General features: G+C 42.9%; 1 protein-coding gene across 1 annotated transcript in view; it reads left to right on the plus strand.

Annotated features, from left to right (window-relative positions):
* The window catches only part of HYDIN (HYDIN axonemal central pair apparatus protein), a 269,552-nt gene that overhangs the window by 95,259 nt on the left and 152,909 nt on the right, over positions 1 to 21,384 (plus strand). The window contains exons 25-27 of the mRNA XM_032231077.1: positions 2,588 to 2,704; positions 3,740 to 3,949; positions 5,026 to 5,163. Coding sequence (XP_032086968.1) covers positions 2,588 to 2,704; positions 3,740 to 3,949; positions 5,026 to 5,163 — 465 coding nt within the window. The remainder of the gene's footprint in view (positions 1 to 2,587; positions 2,705 to 3,739; positions 3,950 to 5,025; positions 5,164 to 21,384) is intronic.

The raw sequence follows: 21,384 nt of genomic DNA on the forward strand, positions 1-21,384 counted from the left end.
TCCCGATAAGACTGAGTGGCTTTGGATACTGCCCCCGAAGGACAGCTTAGACAGTCCATCCTTAACCCTGGGGGGTGAAAATTTACGCCCCTCAGAGAGGGTCCGCAATTTGGGGGTCCTCCTGGATTCGCAGCTGAAACTGGAACATCATCTATCGGCTGTGACCAGGGGGACCTTTGCCCAGGTTCGTCTGGTGCACCAATTGCGGCCCTATTTGGATCGGGAGGGACTTCACAAACAGTTACTCACGCCCTTGTCACCTCAAGGCTGGATTATTGCAACACGCTCTACATGGGGCTACCATTGAAAAGCGTTGGAGACTGCAGTTAGTCCAGAAAGCGGCCGCGCGAGCGATATTGGGTGCACCGAGGTACACCCACTTTATACCTGTCCTCCGCGAGCTGCACTGGCTACCAATTGGTCTCCGGATGCAATTCAAGGTGTTGGTTATTACCTTTAAAGCCCTACATACATGGCTTAGGGCCAGCGTACCTTCGAGACCGCCTACTGCCACATACCTCCCAATGGCCAGTAAGATCCCACAGATTGGGCCTCCTTCAGATGCCGTCAGCTAGACAGTGTCGGCTGGCGGGCTCCCGGAGGAGAGCCTTCTCTGTGGCTGCTCTGACTCTTTGGAATCAGCTACCCCCAGAGATCCGGACCATACCCACTCTCAGGAAAGCTGTAAAAACCTGGCTGTTCCGGCAGGCCTGGGGCTGTTGATCTCACTGTTGAGATCCAGCCCTGATTAGAATGAATGTATGTGGTGTTGTGATTTTAAACCGTTTTTTCCTTTTTCTCTTTTTTTTTCTCTTTTTTGTAAGCCGCCCGGAGTCCTTCGGGATTGGGCGGCATATAAATTTTATAAATAAATAAAAATAAATAAAATATTCCTCTTCAGTAGATACCATATTTTACGGAGTATAAGAAGCTCCGGAGTATAAGACGCACCTAAATTTTGGGGAGGAAAACAAGGGAAAAATATCTGCCTCTGCCTCCCAGCAATTTGCCTCCTTGCAACAAAGAGTACAGACAATATACACTGTTTGTAGTGTTATATTTCAGACTATACTTGTACAGATGCTGTTAAAATTGATGTGCTTTCCGGAAGTATGGTTATTCTCTGCTATTTAAAAGAATAACACTTTTTAAAACAATAGCACTGGGCCTTTTTCAGATCAAGCATTTATTTTAAAAAGCTTCTTTATTTTGTTAAATTGTCTAGAATAGTAATAACACAGTCTTTAAAAAATAAGTCTAATAATTTGAACATTCTATAGGCATTTCTAATTTTTGACTTGCCTCTTTGCAGCAAACAGTCTGATTAACACAAGAAAAAAAATCTGTCTCCCAGCAATTTGCCACTGGAGCAAACAGCAAGTTTCACTTTTAATTTCTCCCTATCACCAGCTGTTACAGGCTGCAGGGATTGCTATAGCTTATTGTAGCCTCTACAAGCCTCCCCCCCCCTGCTGCAAAGAGGTAAATTGCTGGGAGGCAGAGACCAAAGGGTGGGGGCCGGTGGATGGGTGGGGCTACATTCAGTGTATAAGATGCACCCAAATTTTCACCCTCTTTTAGGGGGGAAAAAGGTGCATCATGGCCACCGGAAGAGTCCTGTTGGTGGAAACTACAGGGCATGGCAAGGGCCAGTCAGCTTTCTAGAGGCCTGCCAGAACTGGTTCCACTCAGCTCCTCTATCCTGCCATATTCGCTTGTTTATTGGCATAGTTTAGCAATTGCCTGTGTCTCCGTCCTCTGATCTCTTGCCCTCCAATGAAGGCATTGGAGGGGGGAGGCCTCAGTGCTTACAAGGGGGTGGGTCTGGGAGAGATCTATTAGTGGCTCAGTTTGGAAACTGACTCCTAAAAGTCCTACCTTTGGCCTTGGGAAGCCTGGTTCTCTTCATTTAGGGCTTGTCCTAATTACACCTCCAGTTGAGATTACTGTGAGACCCTTAATGTGTATTTCATTTAAAGCTGCAGCTGCTGCAGAAGATGTCAACTCTGGGTGGGTTGCTGCTCTGCTAAACCTTCTGCACTGGCTGCCCAGGAGCACCTAAGCCATCTTCATTGATGCAGACCTAGGAAATTGTTCAGTTCATCAGAGATGAGATTGCCCTGCTGTTTGGGCTGTAATGTTCACAATTCTCATCATGATCGATGTGAACCTTGTCCTTTGAAGTGAGCCTTGTCCCTTTCCACTGGAATACTGACCAATGCATAAGCGTCTTAAAGAAAGCAAATGGTTCTTTTGAGTGAAATTCTGTGGTGACAGGAACCAGCTATTCCTGGACAACTGGACAACAGCACATGGATGTTAGGTGACTTTTCAGTCTGAGCCCTCTATGTTCTTTTGGATGTAGTGGAGTAATCCAGAAATTTAATAGTCTTTACATCCTGTCCCATTTTTGCATCATTTATGTCTTGTCAGTGATGAACTGTGGATAAATTGTCTTTAGTATAGTTTTTGAAAGCCTCCAAGCTGAGAGATTTTGTGAGCTAAACACATCCTGTATGCAAGGGAGTTTGTCTTTTCTGTGTTGGATTCTTTTTTTGATGGACATCATGTGTGCTTTGTTTTCTAGTTATTTTTGCAAACTTCTGAAGTAGACCAGGAGGCTCCAGAGAAGAACCAGGCAGGAATCCAAGAAGTCCTGTGGTGTGCAGAGTCAGAGGAACCACACTTGACAGGCGTGGAAGAAGTAAGCCCCCCTGTCACTCTGCAGATGAGGATGGGGACCCAGGACAGAGGCGGGTCTTCCTCAAGAGGTTTTCTCAGGCAGGGTCCATTCTTCTCCTTGGGGCTGGATCAGGGAGCCTTCCAGACCTTTCCCAGCTGGCCAGAGGCTCTTGTTTCAATCTTGGGTTTCTGCTCACGATCTGAATAAGTCCAGAGGCAAGGTAGGGTTTATTGCCCTTGTATTGAAAAATGTAGAAGTTTATTAGGAGTTCTTGAGCTTTTCCCAGAAAGAATCAAAATATGGAAAAATGCCCTTGAGTCAAACCCCCTGTTCTGTGCTGGAATCCAGAATGTTCTTACCCAGTGTTATTTCTGATTTTCCTGTCAATATTTTTTATGCCAAATACATTGCTGCAAGTTCTTGTAAGGGCTGAAGCACTCCAGAAAACTATAGTCCGAGAAACAAAATCCACCTTATTTTTATAGCCATTCCTTCCTTTGCAGTCTTCTGCCATTCCATGAGAAGAGCACCCTCAAGGTCAATGGGGATACCATAGAGAAGCAAAGTTCATAGACTTTGGGCCATCTTTTATGAGAACTGTTGCTTGCACACATTTAGCATTACTTTTACAGTAGGATAATTAGTGGACCAATAATTGAGGACTGGGGAAATGGCATTATCGTAGAGTATTTGTAGCTTGAGGTTGAACTGTGGTCCTTGGTGCTCCCTGGGTTTGAAAACTCTGAAGGAAAACCATTAAGCTCAGAGAGCATCAAGAAGCCCACAAATGTTCATTATTCTTGTCATGTTATCTGTCTTTCTCTGTTTCTCTGTTAGTGCCATCTCTCAGAGGGGAAAAAATGCTTGTGCTGCTACTTGATTTTGTTTTGTTTTTGTTCAATGCCCATTTGTTCAAACAGCAATAAGTTAGGAAACTCAAAACTCTGGAGGGAATGGGAGGCTTAAATCCAGCATTGCCCACTTATGGGCAGCAGAGCTAGCAATCCTAGGGCACCGTGCAATGGAGCAGTGACTCTTCCTTCCTTGCTCAATCAGGTTTTTGACATCCTGCCACTATATGGAACATTGCAGCCAAACGAGACCCAGCAAATGTCATTTACTTTCTACGGCCATGCCAACATTGTTGCTTGTGTCAAAGCACTCTGTGAAGTAGAGGGAGGCCCCACCTATGAAATTCTGCTGCGGGGTGAAGCCTCGCTTGTTCACTATGTGTTTGACCAAAAGGAAATTGATTATGGGCTCCAGGTAGGTGTAATGTACTGTTTGTTTATTGAACACACACACACACACACACACACACACACACACACACACACACACACACACACTGCTGTTGAGATCTCAATCCTCTTTTAGGTCTCCTCTTTTTCATCATACTTTTATTCTCTAGAACAGCAGCCCCCAAACTTTTGAGCACCCGGGAGCAGTTCTGTGGAGAGAGTTTTTTCCATGGACCATTGGGGGCGTGGTTTCGCTTGCTGCCTGCATCTTGCAGATGGGGCTTTGCTTGTTTGCATGGCCCGGTTGCTGGCATGCTGCAGACCGGTTACCGATGCATGGGACTCCTGCTCTAGAAATCATCCTTCAGGCACAGTCTTTACATAAACACATCAAATGGTCTTGTGTTTTTCATGGGTCTCAGCATTTTATGAGGATTTCTGAAGAACTGGCCTATAACATCATAGAAAAATTTCCAGGCTGAAATGATCTGGCATCAATCCTCCTGTTCTTAGAAATGTTTTTGACTGATAGGGAATTTCCAATTGTATCTGATTGTAGTGGGTTTGCTAGAGCATCTGCCAGGGTGTTTCAACTCTCCCTGCAGCTCATCGCAGCCAGAAGGAGGTGGGAAGAAAAGGTCTCAGAAGGGACCCTCCCTAATTTTCAGTGAGGGATGGGAGGGGGACATCTGTGAATATACAGAAATGGCAGAACTTGCATATAAATATAAAAACATATAAATATGTTAGCAAGCTAAATAAAATGATATTATGTTTTTCCAGAGGTGAAAATTGAAACAATTTGAATAGTGGATGAGTTGATGCTAGTTAAAGGTTTGGCCGCATTTCTTGGAATTATGCTGCTTGAACATCATTGCAGAATAATATTTTCATTACTTTGGGTCTCCCTCTCTATCCATGGGTTAACTCACTTATGCATCTAAGCCCATTGAATGTTCCTAACATTGAAACATTGTGTATGTCTAGTAGAAGAAATCCCTCCTAGCTTGCCTGGTGAAGAGTTGTGAGGGAATCAAAAAGGGGGCTTCAGCCAAAAAGCAGGTGCTGTCTCACATTAGAATTGCCCTCTTCTCTCCTAAGCCCTTTGACCACATCTGTATGGCTGAGATCATTCTGAAAAACAAAGGAAAAGTTGGATTTGAATACTCTGTACTTGATGCCATCCAGGCCTCAGCTGACAACCCACCCCCTGGTGTGCCACTGACTCTACCTGCCACTGTAAGTAATATTGAGGGAAGCTAACGGGGTGGTGGCGGTGGTGTCAGATTAACTTCTTGGTGACTTTGGAATACTGATCTATATAAAAAATATAGAAAGCAAGCAGATTCTTGCAAATAAATCACCAGAATCCAGAGGCCCTTTTCAACCTCACCAGAGTTTCCTGTGAACTCGCTTCCTTAGCTTCATAGCTACTGACTCCTGGTTTCTAAGGAAAGAGCCATGGCAGGATCCATTTGCCCTGACCCAAAGATGCGATGGCTGAGCAGATTGGAGAAGGCAGCCGAAGTAGAATTCCCCTTGAGCTTGCCTGGGGTTGCCGTGACTCAAGGGAGCAAATGGAAGACCAGCAGGGCTGTGGACTGGGAAGAGCCGGTAGAGTGGCTGCCTTCCCTCTGGCAGCCGCAAAGACAAGCCCAAGGGATCCCTGCAGTGGCAGGAGCTCAGGCTCAAGTGGTCCCACAGGCTGCTACTGGTGTATGTACTAGTCCGGGACCCCTGCCTTTGAAAGTCATGTTCAATAGGTGGCTGGAGAAACTAGCCTATTTCCTGAACCAAGTGTGGAACTACTTGGAGCGATATGGAACAATGTACCCATACAAAGTTGTCTGTGTGGACATAAATACTAGAAGGAGAGGCAGCAGGCTGGGTGATGTTTCTCCATGATGAAAAGGGCCTGGATTTGGGGAATGTGGATGCCTTCCCGGATAGTTTCTAGCTAGATGTGGAAATCCTGCACAAGCCCGCCACGTGGAATCTGGGATCTGCACAATAAGGCAGGTGAATAGACCAAGTAACCGAATACATTCAGGAATTCCATAGCCTGACTGAGAAGCTGAGGGGGTGACTGGAATGCTTGTTGGTCTACCACTTCCAAGACAGAATAAACAAGGAAGTGTACCCAAACTGCCTGCCCCGGGGAATCCCGAACAACCTCAGGATCTGGTACCAGCTGGTGACTACAATAGAGTTAAACCTGTTGGAATACTGGCAATATGCAGTGCATGAGGTTCATCTCCGTCAAGGTCAAGAGAGATGCATGCCAGTGTGCAAGGGGCCCAAACCCCTCCCTCTACCCCAAAAGAGGGTCTGCGGCAACTTACCGGAGCCAGGTTCCAATGTGGGAAAGAGGGCCATCAGGCAGCCAGTTGCCTAACCCTGCAGCCCATGTCAGTGCTAAGGGCTCCAAGACAACCGAAAGCCAAGAAGGTGCTGAGGAAGGTGAAGGAGGAGACGTGAGTGGTGCAACAGGTCATGGAGGTCTCTGGGGGAGTTAACTTTGACCCTCAACAAGCCCACCCTAGTCCTCTATGAGAGTGGCAGTGAGGGGGAGGATGATCCAATGGTAAGTGGAACCATTGCCCCTTTGACCACTCTGGGTAGAGATGTTAATGCCCCACTCAGAAGCAAAGAGGTCTTCACTGCCTGGTAGACCAGGGTTGTACCCGCAGCTTGGTCAGCCAATGAATTGTGGAAAATATGGGATGGAGATTTAAAAAATTGAGGCAGCCTATAAAGTTTTGAACAAGTTTTTTTTCAAGGATTTTATTTTTTATTACAAATTTTTATATATTTTATGAACAAAGTGCTGTCTGTGTCTTTTCTTTTACATCCTCTCAAATATATAATCCATTTTACATCCCATCTCTGTTTCCAATTTCAGCCATATTATTCTCTTTCCATATTTTTAACTTAAACTTATTTTCTTCTTAGTACATGAACAATATCACTAAACACCCTAATTTCTGGTACCAATTCCATCGCTAAGTATGTTTCTCAAATGCGCCATTCCACTCTTTAACATTTTATATTCCTCTCTTAATTTAAATTATCTTCAAAGTTAAACCAAATTATCATTTCACATTTCACCTGTTGGTCTGTTTTACTATAAGCAACATACATCCTCAAATTCAATTTTTACATAGAGAACATTTAACTTAACTAATTATCCACAATTAACAATGTTACTTTAATTCCCTTACATCTTTATTGGCTAAATGCCATTAATAATATAATACAATTCCCTTTAATCTACTAATATGTTCCTTATTTCCCTTCCTCCTCCTCTAACCATTTTCTCTTGGTCTCTCAAAGACTCCACTTCTTATTAATTTTCTTCTTTTTCTTTTTCTTATTTCTATAATTATTGTATCTTTTCCTCTGAATCCTTTTTCTCACTTTTAATTTTATCATTCGAGTAGTTTTCCCTAGGGTTTTTCCTTGTCTCTTTCCACTATTTCTCTCTTTGCTGTGTGGTTGGAGCTCAGGGCCATTCACCTGGCCTTTTGTCACTTCAAGAGCACGGTGACCCGGCATCATGTCCTCGTCCTGACGGACAACATGGCAGCCAAGGCCCATGTGAACAGGCAGGGCGGCACCCATTCCAAAGCACTTCGCGACGAGGCCCTGCGACTGGGGAACTGGGCAGAGAGATATCTCCAGTCCATCAGAGCGGAGCACATTTCCGGGACAGAGAACCAGCAGGCAGATTGGCTCAGCAGGGAGACGATCGACAACGGGGAGTGGCAGCTTCATCCTCAATCTTCTGACAGATCTGCGAGAGGTTCGGACACCAGACGGTGGATCTCTTTGGACCCCAGTGAATGCCAACTGCTGAAATTCATATCGAGGTTCCCGGCCAGGGGAGCCATGGACACGGACGTCCTTCGATGCAGATGGCCACCAGGTCTTCTCTACGCCTTTCCCCCCTTCCCCTCATTCTCAGGGTCCTGAGGAGGGTGGTGTCAGAGGGAGCGGAGGTCATTCTAGTGGCTCCCTTCTGGCCACGCCGTCCCTGGCTAGCAGACTTAGTGGATCTGTCCTCAGCCCCCCCATTGGAGGATCCCAGCGGGGAGGGTCCCTACGCCAGGGGTCCCTGGAGCATCCGGATCCGGAGTGGCTTCATCTGACCGTTTGGTGATTGAGCGGGAGCAGCTGAGGGAGGCTCATTTTTCCGAGAAGGTCATCAGGACCGGGGAGGCATCCAGGAGACAGTTCACCACTCGTATTTACAATGCCTCCTGGGTGGCCTTCGCTGACTGGTGCTGAGCTAAAGGCCTCCGCCCAGCTTCGGCCTCTGTCCCACAGGTTCTGGACTTCCTCCAGGAGGGACTAGAGAAGGGTTTGGCCCCTAGCACCCTTAGAAGACAGGTCTCCGCCCTTTCTACAGTCCTGGGGGGGGGTGAATGCTCTTCCCTTATCCCAATATCTGGTCCTAAGGCGCTTCCTCAAGGGTGCGGCGAATCTGAAACCCCCAATGGTCCATTGATTCCCCACCTGAGACCTACCCACGGTCCTCCAGACCTTGACGGAGGCACCATTTGAGTGTTTGAGGGAGGTTTCCCTTCAGTTTCTGACCCTTAAGGTCGTCTTCCTGGTTGCCATCACCTCAGCCAGGAGAGTATCTGAGATCAACGCTCTCTCCAGCAGAGCGGATCTCTGTACCTTTCTAGAGAACCGGGTCATCCTCAGGCTGGACCCCGCATTCATGCCCAAGGTCAATTCTCCGTTCCACAGGGATAGTACTGCTGGATTTCTGTTCGCAACCCTCCAGGGATAGGGAGAGATCCTGGCACAAATTGGACGTCAGAAGGGCCTTGCGCATTTACTTGAAGTGCACGGCCCCCTTTAGGCATTTGGAAGCCTTCTTCGTATCCTATCAGCCATCCACCCGAGGGGCCAGGGTTTCCCTGGCCACCATTAGCAGGTGGATTAGAGCGGCCATATCTCAGGCCTACGGGGCACGGGGTCTTCAGGTTCCAGAGGGCATCACAGCGCACTCCACCAGAAGTGCGGCCACCTCAGCAGCCTGGTCCACCCAGGTACCCATAGAGGAGATATGCTGGGCCGCCGCCTGGTCTTCTCCCTCGCCTTTCATTAGGCATTACCGGCTAGACGCTTACGCCTCTGCGGAAGCTGCCTTTGGCAGGAGGGTGTTTGCAGGAGTCCTTGACTTTCTGGGGGCTCAGGCCCATTAGCTCCCTCCCAGGACATCTAGCTTTGGTATGTCCCAATGGTTACTCCTCCCACACCTCACTTCGGAAACTGGCAGTTGGTCTTACCTGAATTGCATGTTTCAAAGAAGGTATGGGAGGAGTCACTCCCCCCAGGTGTAGGGCGCCCGGCGCCAAGGGGGGCCTGAGCTCAGTGGTCAAGCGATAACAGACAGGAAGGATGTGTGTTGTGCTGTTTTTTGTCTGTCCTTCCTTTCAGGTGCTCTGCTACAATCCATCGGTTAATCTGGGGAGGTCAGAAGGAGGAACGTAGGTGTGGCCTCGAAAGATTACCTCAGTCTCCTAGGCAAAAGGGTTGGGTTAATATCCAATGGTTACTCCTCCCACACCTTCTTTGAAACATGCAGTTCAAGTAAGACGAACTGCCATTTCCTTTTATTATTTTTAATTTCTCCAAATCCAAATGTAAAAAGAAGAACCTTCTTGGGCCTTAGTATTTTAACCTCCGCTTTATCCTTCTTCCTCCATTATATTTCCCAAATGCCAATTAGTCACTAATTCAGCTTCAGGGCCCTTTTAAAGTCCAAATTCAAAGTTTTCTTTTACCTGTGAGTTGGCCAATCACTCACCTAGTTCCAACATTCTTTTTCAATACCGCTTCTGCTGAAAAACTTAGTCCAGTTTCCCCATCTTCAGAGCGGTCATTTGAATATGGCTGACACCACCGCTATTAGTCCGAAGAACTTTCTCTGACCTACCAAGGAACTTGTCAGTTCCTCTTGGTCATTCAAGATGCCTCTCCTTCTTCCCCGTCCCTACAGGACGGTTCTGGTCCGAAGACCCCCCTGACAGTGGTTTGTTGGATTTTTTGCAGAGCTCATCGGAGGACCGCTATTTTCCAACCGGTCTCGCCGCATACTTCTGGTTTTTCCCCTAAAGTTTGAATAGTTGATGATTCCCACATGGTGGGGAGGGCGCCATATACCTTACTGAACCAGTAACCCTGAAAGCAGGGAACCACAAGGGGACTATTATGTTTATAGTAGCCCCCAAAATGGCATAGAATAGTGGAATCCAGTGGTTGATTGGAAGGACAACAGGGGGCATTTGAGAAGTAAAGCAGGCGGATTGTATTGCAATGTGGGGATGACACACAAAGGTGGCGAAACACTGGTGGGGGTGCGGGGAAGATGCAGCTTGTGAATGCACTAGCTGAGAGTGTGCAAGAGTGGGTAAAGAAAAGAAAGATGGGTGTTACAAATTATGCATGGATTTTCTTTTTTTATTAAAATTTTAAAAGCTTTACAAATATTTACCTCCCCTCCCCCACCCGAACCCACCCCCCCAACCTCCCCCCCCCCAACCTCCCAGAGCAAATACAGGGTATAAATCTTTAACAATCATATTCTAAAGTAAACTAACAGACTTTAGCATCATCCTTCACTTGTACTTTAACTCCCCTTTTGTTGAGCTAACTCTAAACAAATTATATCATTCCTTGCTTCTTCAATCATAAGCTATCGGGAGTTTCTTAGTCCCATATTTATTTTGAATATAATCAATCCATCTTCTCAACTCCAGCTTATATTTCTAGTTTGAGTGATCCTTGAGATATGCTGATATTTTAGCCATCTCTGCTAAATTTGTTACTTTTAATGTCCATTCTTGAATAGTAGGCAAATCTTCCTTCTTCCAGTATTGCGCCACCAACAGTCTTGCTGCCGTTGTTAGATTGAGAATCAAATTAGTCTCTATAACAGTACAATCAGTAGTTATACCTAACAAGAATAACTGAGGGGTAAACTTTATCCTCTTTTTAAAGATATTTTGCATAATCCACCATATTTTATCCAAAATGCTTTGACCTTTTTGCAAGTCCACCATATATGATAATATGTAGCATCAGCACAATCACATCTCCAGCATTTAGGTTGTAGGTTCGGATACATACAAGCCAATTTTTTGGGATCTAAATGCCATCTATAAAACATCTTGTAGAAATTCTCCCTCAGATTTTGGGCTTGCGCAAATTTTACATTTCTTACCTATATCTTTTCCCATGTATCCAGCATTATTGGTTCTTCAAAATTTTGTGCCCAATTTATCATACAGTCTTTAACTTTAATTCTGTTTCAGAATCCATTTCTATCAAAATATTATATAACCTTTTTATATGTATTTGACTTTGATCCTTAATTTGTTTTAGTAGATTGTCCTCATTTTGCGTAATACCAATTTTCTGATCTTTTTTCTATCTGGCCTGTAACTGTCCATACTGAAACCATGTTTGGATTACCTTTTCCTCTTTTAGTTTTTGTGCTATGCTTATATTTTCTATTGCATGTCTGGGAATTGCCCACATAGGTATCTTATCATTTAATTTATGTTGATATTTTTTCCAGACACGCAATAAAGCATTCCTTAAAATATGACTTTTGAAAGTCTTATCTACCTTCTTGTCGTATATTAAATAAGCATGCCAACCATATACCAAATCATGCCCTTCGATATTCAGTAATCTATCCTCTGTTGAATTAATCCAATCACAAATTATTGATAAAACTACTGCTTCGTAATATAGTTTTAAATTTGGCACTTTCAAGCCTCATCTTTCATGTACATTATTTTAAGTTTTATTCTCAGTTTCGTCCCTGCCCAAACGAATTTATTAATACCCTTCTGCCATTCAAGCAAGTTTGCATCTTTTTTAAGTATTGGTATCATTTGAAAAAGAAATAAAAACGTAGGCAAAACATTCATTTTCATTACTGCTATCCTTCCCAACAAAGACAATTGTAGTTTTTCCTAATTTTTCATCTCTACCTGTATTCTATGCCATAATGGTTCATAATTATACTTATATAGTTTCCCATTTGAAGTTGTAATATAAACTCCTAAATATTTAACCTTTTAAACTATCTCACATCCTGTTATTCTTTCTAATTCTTCCCTTTGATTAGTGTTCATATTTTTAACTAGCATCTTTGTTTTCCCTAGATTTATTTTAAAACCAGATACTTGATCATATTGATTAATCATATTCATTAAGACCTTAATAGATTTCCCTGGTTGGGCTAAAGTTACAACCAAGTCGACCGCAAATGCTCGTAATGTATATTCGTGATGCCTAATCTTAATTCCCTGTAAATCATCTGACCCCCATATTTTATTCAGCAATAACTCCAAGGTTATAATAAACAATAATGGCGATGGGGGGCAACCCTGTCTTGTACCTTTCTCGATTTTAAAAGATTCTGTTAAACTTCCATTAATTATAATTTGTGCTGTTTGTTCCTGATATATTGCATTGATTGATTGTAGAAAATACTCTCCAATTTGCATCTTTTGCATTGTTTTCATTAAAAATTGCCAATTCACTCGATCAAATGCTTTCTCTGCAGCCAGAAATATAAGCGCTGTGGGGACTTGGTTATTCTTTCCCAGATACTCCAATATATTAACAATTTGTCTTATATTCTCATTTGTCTCCCTTGTATTAAACCAGTTTAATCATTGTGAATCAGTTGCTGTGTAGCTAACATCAACTTGTTTGCTAGTATTTTGGCAAAAATTTTGTAATCTGTGTTGAGTAATGATATAGGCCTATAATTTTTTGGCTGACTAAGATCTTGATCTTCTTTGGGAATCAAGGATATAAAAGCTGTTCTCCAAGATGGAGGTACCTTTCCTTCCATTTGGATTCTGTTAAATAATTCCCTAAGAGGTTCTACCATTTCTAATTGTAAATTTTTATAGTAAACCGCTGTCAAGCCATCTGTACCCGGTGCTTTCCCAGCCTTTAACTGTTTAATTACCTGGAGGATTTCCCCCAAAGTTATTGGTTAGTTCAATCTCTCCCTTTGCTCATCTTTAACTATAGGTATTTTTTTCTTTATCCAGGTATCTATCTAAGCCTTGTATTTTATCACCTGTGTACAATCCTGTGTAAAATTCTAAGAAGGCCTTTTGGATCATATCCTGGATAAACTTCTTTACCTTTATAATATATTTTTTGTATAGTACGAGATTTTTGTTTCTTCCTCGTCATATATGCTAACCATCTGCCTGGTTTATTTGCATTACAAAAAGTATTATGTTTAGCATATAACAAATTAGTAGCCACCTGATTCTGACATCAGCATATTAATTGCGCTCGTAATAGGGTAATTGCCTCTTTTATCTTCTTGTCACCTGGGTTGGATATTAACTCCTGCTCTTTCTTCTTAATCTCTTTCTCTAGTTCCTTTCTTTTTTTCCCCTGTCTATGTCTATGTAACTTATTTAAATTTATTAGGACTCCTCTCATATACGCTTTGCTTGCATCCCAAACCGTTTCCATAGATGTACCCTTGTTCATATTAAAAACAAAATATTCTCTCAGCAATTTTTTACATTCATTGACATTTTTCTCATATCTAAATAAAATTTTATTTAACCTCCAACACCTTCTAGATTCCTTCCCATATTCCAATTCCATCCAAACCAGGTTATGATCTGTTAAGGCTCTGGAACATATCTTCATCTTCTTTACCTTAGAAAGCAAATCATTTGTAGTTAGTATAAAGTCAATCCTAGAAAAAGATTGATGTCTATCAGAAAAGAATGTAAAGTCCTGTTCTTTAACATTTCTTTCTCGCCAGATATCTCAGCTCCAAATCATCCATCATATCGAAGAAAGACTTAGGTAATTTCGCTCGTGTTTGGATATTTTGCAAAAGACCCTTCTTATCTTTCTTGGTATCCAAAACTCCATTCCAGTCACCCATTAGTATACAGGATCTATAGTCCCATTATATTAACTTGGTATGGAGCATCTTGTAAAATTTTTCTTGTTGTTGATTAGGGGCATATACTCCCATTTTTCTCTTCTAATAATAATTCTATTGAAATATAACTTCCTTCAGAGTCTGCTTCAATTAGTTCAGCCTTCCTATCCTTTCTTAGGTATATAACTATACCATTTTTCTTCTCTGAGGCGGAGGCTACAAAATGTTGTCCAAATCTTGCATTCATCAAATATTTCTGGTCATTTGTTCTAATATGTGTTTCTTGCAGGCAAATTACATCATTCTTGAATTGTTTCAAATAATGGTTTATTTTTTTCCTTTTCTGTGGTGAGTTTAAGCCATTGACATTCCAGGTTAAGAATTCAATTGTCATCTTTAGCTCCCTGAAGCCTTTTAAGAGCCACCTGGAAATCCTGTAATACTAGCTTCTGAGCTAGTATTTATGGCTTCTTGAGCCGTTGTCTGAGTTTGTTGATGGGCTTGTTGTTTCTTTAATTCTTGTTCCTTACATCTGGTAGCCACTTGGGTTTGTCTTTGCTCCTTGGTTCCTTCTAACTCTGCCAGGGTTAGGGTTAGGGTTAGGGTTAGGCCACCTCCAATGATCCTTGGGTATCTTGCTGTCTGGTCTCTCCTTCTTGCTCCCTTTCTCTAGATCCTGGAGGTGAGGGATGTCCAGCCTTTAGTATGTTGCTGTAAAAATCTCTGGCCTTCCAAACTGAGTTAAGACAATATCTTTGTCCCAGGTAGTTGACCACTAATCCGGCTGGAGCTTCCCATCTGTATTGTAGCTGACAGTTTTTGAGTTCGTCCACTAGGAATGCATAGTCTTTTTTGGATCTCAGCATTTTGGGTGGGATTTCCTTCAAAACTAACACCTCCTGGCCCGCAATCTGCAACTTGGTTTTATAGGACTCTTGTAATATCAGGTTCCTCATATCCCTTGTGACAAAATATACTACAATGTCTCTTGGGAGTTGTTTCTGTCTGGCAATCCATGAATTAACGTAATATATCTTGTCTATTTGCCAGTCATAGTCCCTCCTTGGTTGACCTACTAATTGATCAAAGGCTTCTGAAAGAATCTCCTTCAGGTTTTCTTGATTATTCTCTTTAAGGCCTCTTATTCTCAGAGCGAATTCCATCTGCCTACATTGTAGCATTGTAATTTCATTTTCTGCATCGTGAACCTTGTTTTGGACTTCCTCCATTTTATTTGCTAAATTAATATTAGACTCGTTAACTTCTTCCACTTTTTCATCCAATAAGGATACGTAGCCAGATAAGCATTTAAAGGCTTCCACAATATCTTCTCTGATCTCTTGGTTACGAATCTGAATTAACTCTCTAATCTCCTCTGAGACCTCCTTAAAGGCAGCAGAAACCTTTTCCTGTATTTTAAGTTCTAAGTGGCTGCATGGTCTTTTAGAGCGTCATTTAAAACTCTTTGCAGCACCTCTTGAGTTAAAACTTCTCCAGCAGGAGGAGGAAGAGGGGTAGTAATGACTGTAATTTACTTGTCAGGGCTGGAGAGCTCCCAGCACTTTAGAGGCCATTGTTGTTTTAACTTGTTTTGAAGCCATTTCTTCAGTTAAGCTTATCTTCCACCAAATTACTAAGTCCAAACAAACCGCTTATTCCGATTATTACTCTTGTAGCTTGCTAATAAATCACTGCTGTTTTAAGTTATTTTAAGCTCTGTAGTAGTTTGTAACATTACAGTTAGACCCCGCCTTCGAGACTCCGGCGCCATTTTATCTTCTGTCTCGTTAGTTTTAATAGAAGGAATTTTTAGAAAATGGAGTTAAAGTTTATATATACATACAGTTGTAAATTCTCCAGTATCTGCTCTGCCTGTTTTGGGCTCAGATGTAAATCAAACGTTGAGCAGGGATGATCGTGAGCCTTGGTTTCTGTGAAAAAGCAGAATGAGTCCTGGGCGCGGAGTTTGCCGAGTTGCAGGGGGGCTCACACCTTCCACACCCCAGAATTATCTTCTGGGGGGGTTAATGGAGCTCTTCCCAAGCTCAGCAGCTCTCCCCCTTCCTCTTCGCCCGAGGAAGGGTTTATCAATCTGTCAGACAGCTGATATATGCTGTCAAAACAGTGTAACGCGATCTCAGGGCTGGAGCTACTACAAAGAGCAGCTTCTTCAGGCTACACGAGCACCAGAAATTGTGTCTCAGATTATGCATGGATTTTCATGGGATTAATGGATCTGCGTGAAAAAAATTGTACCCTTTCCCCCTTATGAAGGACATGTTGGGATACCAAGCCATTTTTGACAGATGGCAGTCCAGTCCCTTTTTGAAAGCTTCCAGTGATGAAGCTCCCAGAACATCTGAAGGCAAGCTGTCTCATTGGTTCATTGCTCTCATTGTCATAAAATTCTTCCTTATTTCCAGGTTGAACCTCTCGTCGTTCAGTTTCTTTTTTTGTTCATTTTTTATTTTTTTATTTTCAAAACAAACACAACAAATAAAATCTTCCTTCTTTACATACTGTAGAAAGTGTATCAGTTGGTTACAAAAGGCTTTCGTGCATCTCTTCCACAGTCATCAAGCATAATTCATATTAACTAAAATCCTCCAATAACACTGAATCCTTATGTCCTATTCTAGCTAAACATTCATAATATTTAATAACAAACTTTTCTAATCTTTCTTTCCAAATCACTGTTTGCAATTTTCATCCAGTTTCCTTATGTTGTACCCATATATATATATATATATATATATATATATATATAGGTTGTCATCATAATCCCTCCTTTATTTGACTATATCCTGTATCATAACATTTTCCCCCTAATAATCAAAACTTATCTATATCTTAACAGTTCTTTTTTATTAACCTTTGTATATAATCCAAAAGGATTTCTAATCTTCCTTTCATGGGTATCATTCAATATTCATATCCAATTATTATCATAACACTACACATTGTATACATTATTATCATTATCAATTATTTATTTAACTATATCTATTATCACTAAATTTCACTAGGTTTAACTAGTTTTAAGTTATATTCTTCCATCTATCAACCTGTATCTTTCCAATAACAAAACAATCTCATATCTTCTGCCATTTTTGGTACCAATCCTCTAATCATCTTCTTGATCAGCTTTCTCCTTGCTTATAAAATCTTAAATATATTCTTGATGCCCTCTTTCTGTTTCCTTATTCAGTTTGTCTTTGATTGTCAGCAGTGTTATCAATGCTTTTGCTAATAGAATTTCTTTCTTTAAGTCCATAGATTCTTTAATTTTATCTATATCTTGATCTTTGGAATAGATTTCCTCTCCATTTAATTCCTCTTTCTGTATTCCATTCTTTCCATTTTCAGGAACAAACTAATTACCATAGATATCAACCCTATGAATTTTAGATTGCTGGGGACAGAAATGTTCTGTATCAATTAATTCTTTGCCCCCCCCCCCCTTGTTCAGTTTAAATGTTTATCCAGAAAATCTGTGAATTTAATGCCAAGTAACTCAGTCCCTTTCTTGGATGGGTACAAAGCATCTCTTTTGTACAGTTTTTCATTGGACCAGCTTCAGACATCATGACTAATAAAACCAAAGCCTTCCCTTTTACACCACTTCTTTAGCCACACATTAAACTCTGCTACACACTGGCCCTTCCCTTTTTGTTCCTTATATACTGGTAAAACCTCTGAAAAGATAAGCCTACTACCTATACTACGAAGTTCATACCCCAACCTCCGGAAATCATTCTTCACAGAAAGTACATCTTTTTGGGACAGATCATTTGTGCCAAGATGTATAATAGCATCAACATCACAGTCCTTACTTGCATTCATGCAAGTAAATCACCAGGACTGGATGGATTACACCCCAGGGTTCTGTAGGAACTGGCAGACGAGATCTCAGAACCACTGAACTATATCTTTCAGAGATCCTGGAGCACCGGGAAACTCTCAGAGGACTGGAAAAGAGCTGATGTTTCCATTTTCAAAAAAGGAAAAAAAAATAGATCCAGGAAACCTCAGACCTATCAGCCTGACCTCAATGCCAGGGAAAGTTCTGGGAAAGATAAGCAACAAATCAGCGAACACCTAGAAGTAAACAAAGTAATAACCAAAAGTCAACATGGGTTTGTCAAAAACACCATGCCAGACTAATCTTATTGCATTCTTTGACAAAGTGACAAAATTAGTGGATCAGAGGAATGTCATTGATATAATTTACTTGGACTTCAGTAAGGCTGTCACCCTCTGTTTCGCTGCTGCTTTTCGGCTGCCATTGAAACGGGGAGGGGGGGCATGGTATTTGGGAAGGGAATAATTTTGTGCTAGAGGACTGTTTAATTAGGGAGTTATTCTCACCATCTCTTTGCGCATGCGGAAGGAATGGAGTTTCCCACCAAGGCCAACTGTCCAGCATTCCATCCTGATGATGATTTTCGAAGATGTCTCCCACCTGACAGTTGGGTGAATTATGATTGGACTATGGACTGGGGTACCAAGGGGAGGGGATTGAATCTCTCAGCTTTGCTTTGCTTCTTTTCGTTTGTAACCAGTATAAGTACACTAAATTCTGAAATATGGACTTGAGTGGTCTCTTTCTTGGTTATTAAATGAAGGGGCAGTGGCATTAAGCTGAATCTCACCTTGCATCCATCCCGGAGCGAAAACCTTCCGAGGGGGGTGCAATCAAAAAAAAAAAAAGTCCCTCCATGGCAGTGATCAAGAAGAGGATATGGGAGCAGCTGCAACTCCTACATTAACGGAATTATTGGCTGACCTGCAAGTGGAAGAACCGACTATTCGACCCAGATGGACTTGGGGAGTGGGACAGAAAGGGGAAACTGAAGAACCGTTAGCTGGGATTACGGTGAGGAGACCAAAAAAACCAGCAGTGGAATGGCGGGGTCCTGAAGAGGAGGATTTCATGATGGCCCAAGCCATGAAGCTCCTCGAAGGAGTGTGGGAAAGACACCGGACTCAAGAGAGTGGGGGTGACAAAGAACCAGAGGGAGAACCAGAAAAAGGTACACATAGCCTAGTTTTAAGGAGGCTGGGGGAGCTGAGGAATCAGGGGGATGTGCACAAGATGACCCAGAGCCGACCCCACCTCTGGTGGCTAGAGACATTCCAAAAAGGGGAGTGGGGGCTTCGCCAACTCCGAATGGCTAAGGTCCCTACTCCAAGTGTGAAGTATGCTGGGGATCCCAAAGACCTGGGGTTGTTTTTAATTCAGGTCTGGAATTATATGCAAATATATGGACCTGATCTGACTTCAGATGAAGCTAAAGTAAGAATTGTATTAATGGCTCTGGAGAAGAAGGCAGCTGAATGGATGGTTGGATTGCATAATAACAATTCCCCTCTCCTAAGAAACTTTAACGGGTTTATGGCAGCTCTGAGAAGACGCTTTGATGACCCCCTCACCGAGCACAGGGCTAGAATTAAATTTACGACCCTTAGACAGGGCAAAAGGACTGTGCCTGAGTATGTGCAGGAATTCCAGGAATTGTCAGCTAATATGAGAGGATGGTCTGAAGAGGCCTTACTAGATCGTTTCGCGGATGGCTTGAACAACGAGGTTTACCAGCAATGTGTAAACAGAAGGCTCCCCCACCGTTTAGAACCTTGGTATGAGGCAGCAGCAGATGTTGAAATTGATTTAGCCAGACTTCATTACAAGGGAGAAGGAGAAACTGAGGATTCCCCACCTCCCACCAAATACCCCCTCCCAAAGATGCAAAAAGGAGGAAGGGGAGGATTTACAGGCAAACCCAAGCCTCCTGTCTGCTTCCGCTGTGGGAAGGAGGGGCTCCGTGCTGTAAATTGCCGAGTCAAGATGACCCACACCGCTTCACCCCCCCTGGAGAGAGAAAAAGCCTGAGAAGCCTCCTAGCAAGAAAAGGGAACCTGTTTTGACAGGGGAGGAGATTTCTTGACACTTCGGCCCAGAGGAAGGAGGGAGCGGAAGCCCCAGTTTGTCTGACGACAGTGAGGACATGGACCGCTGGGTAAGTTCCCGTTCGGGGCCCATGCTTATCCCAGTTGAACTTAGAGTGCCCTCTTCTGGCACGCAGGAGAAACTTCTGGCTCTTTTGGACTCTGGTTGCTCACGTTGCATTATAAGCCCAGATGTAGTTGAAAAAATGGGGTTGAAGCTGAAAACTTTGAAAATCCCAATTGCATTTTGCCAATTAGATGGCTCTATTGCGGGGGGAAGTCCTGCTCAGTAGGGTTGCTACTGAACCCATCGAAATGTGGTTGGGGACCCATCAAGAGATGATAACTTTTATTGTAGCCCCAGGAATGGACCGGCCCATTATTTTAGGACTCCCCTGGCTCTGTAAATGGAACCCACGCATAAATTGGAGAGATGGGTGGTTACTAATTCGGTTGGCCACACCCCCTGAGGAGAGGATGGAGGATCCGGAGTCAGATACAGCTGGCCCCAAACTGGCGGCCAGAGGGCAAGAAAGATTTGAGGGGGAGGAGAGAATCCCGAAGGAATACTGGGACCTGAAAGATGTTTTCAGTGAAAAATCTTCTGATAAGTTGCCCCCTCACAGGCCCACCAATTGCACCATTGATATTCCACCTGGGGTGAAGCTCCCGAAACCCCAAATTCATTCAATGATCCCTAGGGAGATGGACAAAATGAGAAAATTCATTGATAAAAACTTGGAAAGGGGCTTCATTGAACCAGCTAGACCCAAAGTAGCAACTCCAGTGTTTTTCAGAGAGAAGAAGCATGGCTCCTTCCATCTCTGTGTGAACTTTAAAAATCTTAACTGCATTTCTGCCCAAAATATCTACCCTTTACCACTGATGAAGGACATGCTGGTACAACTAGGGAAGGGGAGGATCTTCACTAAATTGGACCTGCAGGAAGTATACTATCAGGTCAGAATTAAGGAGGGAGACGAGTGGAAAACTGCATTCAATTGCCCTCTTGGTTGCTTCCAATTTCGAGTAATGCTGTTTGGCCTCCAGGGGGCACCAGCGGTTTTCATGCAATTAATTAATGAAGTTTTACATGACCATCTTTACAAAGGCGTGATGGTCTATCTAGATGATATCCTTATTTACACGGAAACATGTGAAGAACACGTGAAACTGGTTCGCACAGTTCTCAAAAAACTACATGCAGCAGAACTATATGCCAAATTATCCAAGTGCAAATTTCATCAGGAGAAGGTAGATTACCTAGGCTATCGAATCTCCCACAAAGGGATAGAGATGGACCCGGCAAAGGTTAAAGCTGTCACCGAATGGGAAGCCCCACGCACACGTAAGCAGTTACAAAGCTTCTTGGGGTTTGCTAACTTCTATTGTCAATTTATTCCCTCCTTTGCTAAGATCGCTCTACCAATCACTAACCTCCTGAAGTCGAAAGGAGGGGCAAAGCCCAAACCTAGCAAACCTTTGAACTGGACTATGGAGTGTCAGGTTGCTTTCGAGAAATTGAAGCGCCTGTTTGCAGAGGAACTGGTCCTTAA

Source organism: Thamnophis elegans, chromosome 14 (assembly GCF_009769535.1).
Source record: "Thamnophis elegans isolate rThaEle1 chromosome 14, rThaEle1.pri, whole genome shotgun sequence".
Lineage (NCBI taxonomy): Eukaryota > Metazoa > Chordata > Lepidosauria > Squamata > Colubridae > Thamnophis > Thamnophis elegans.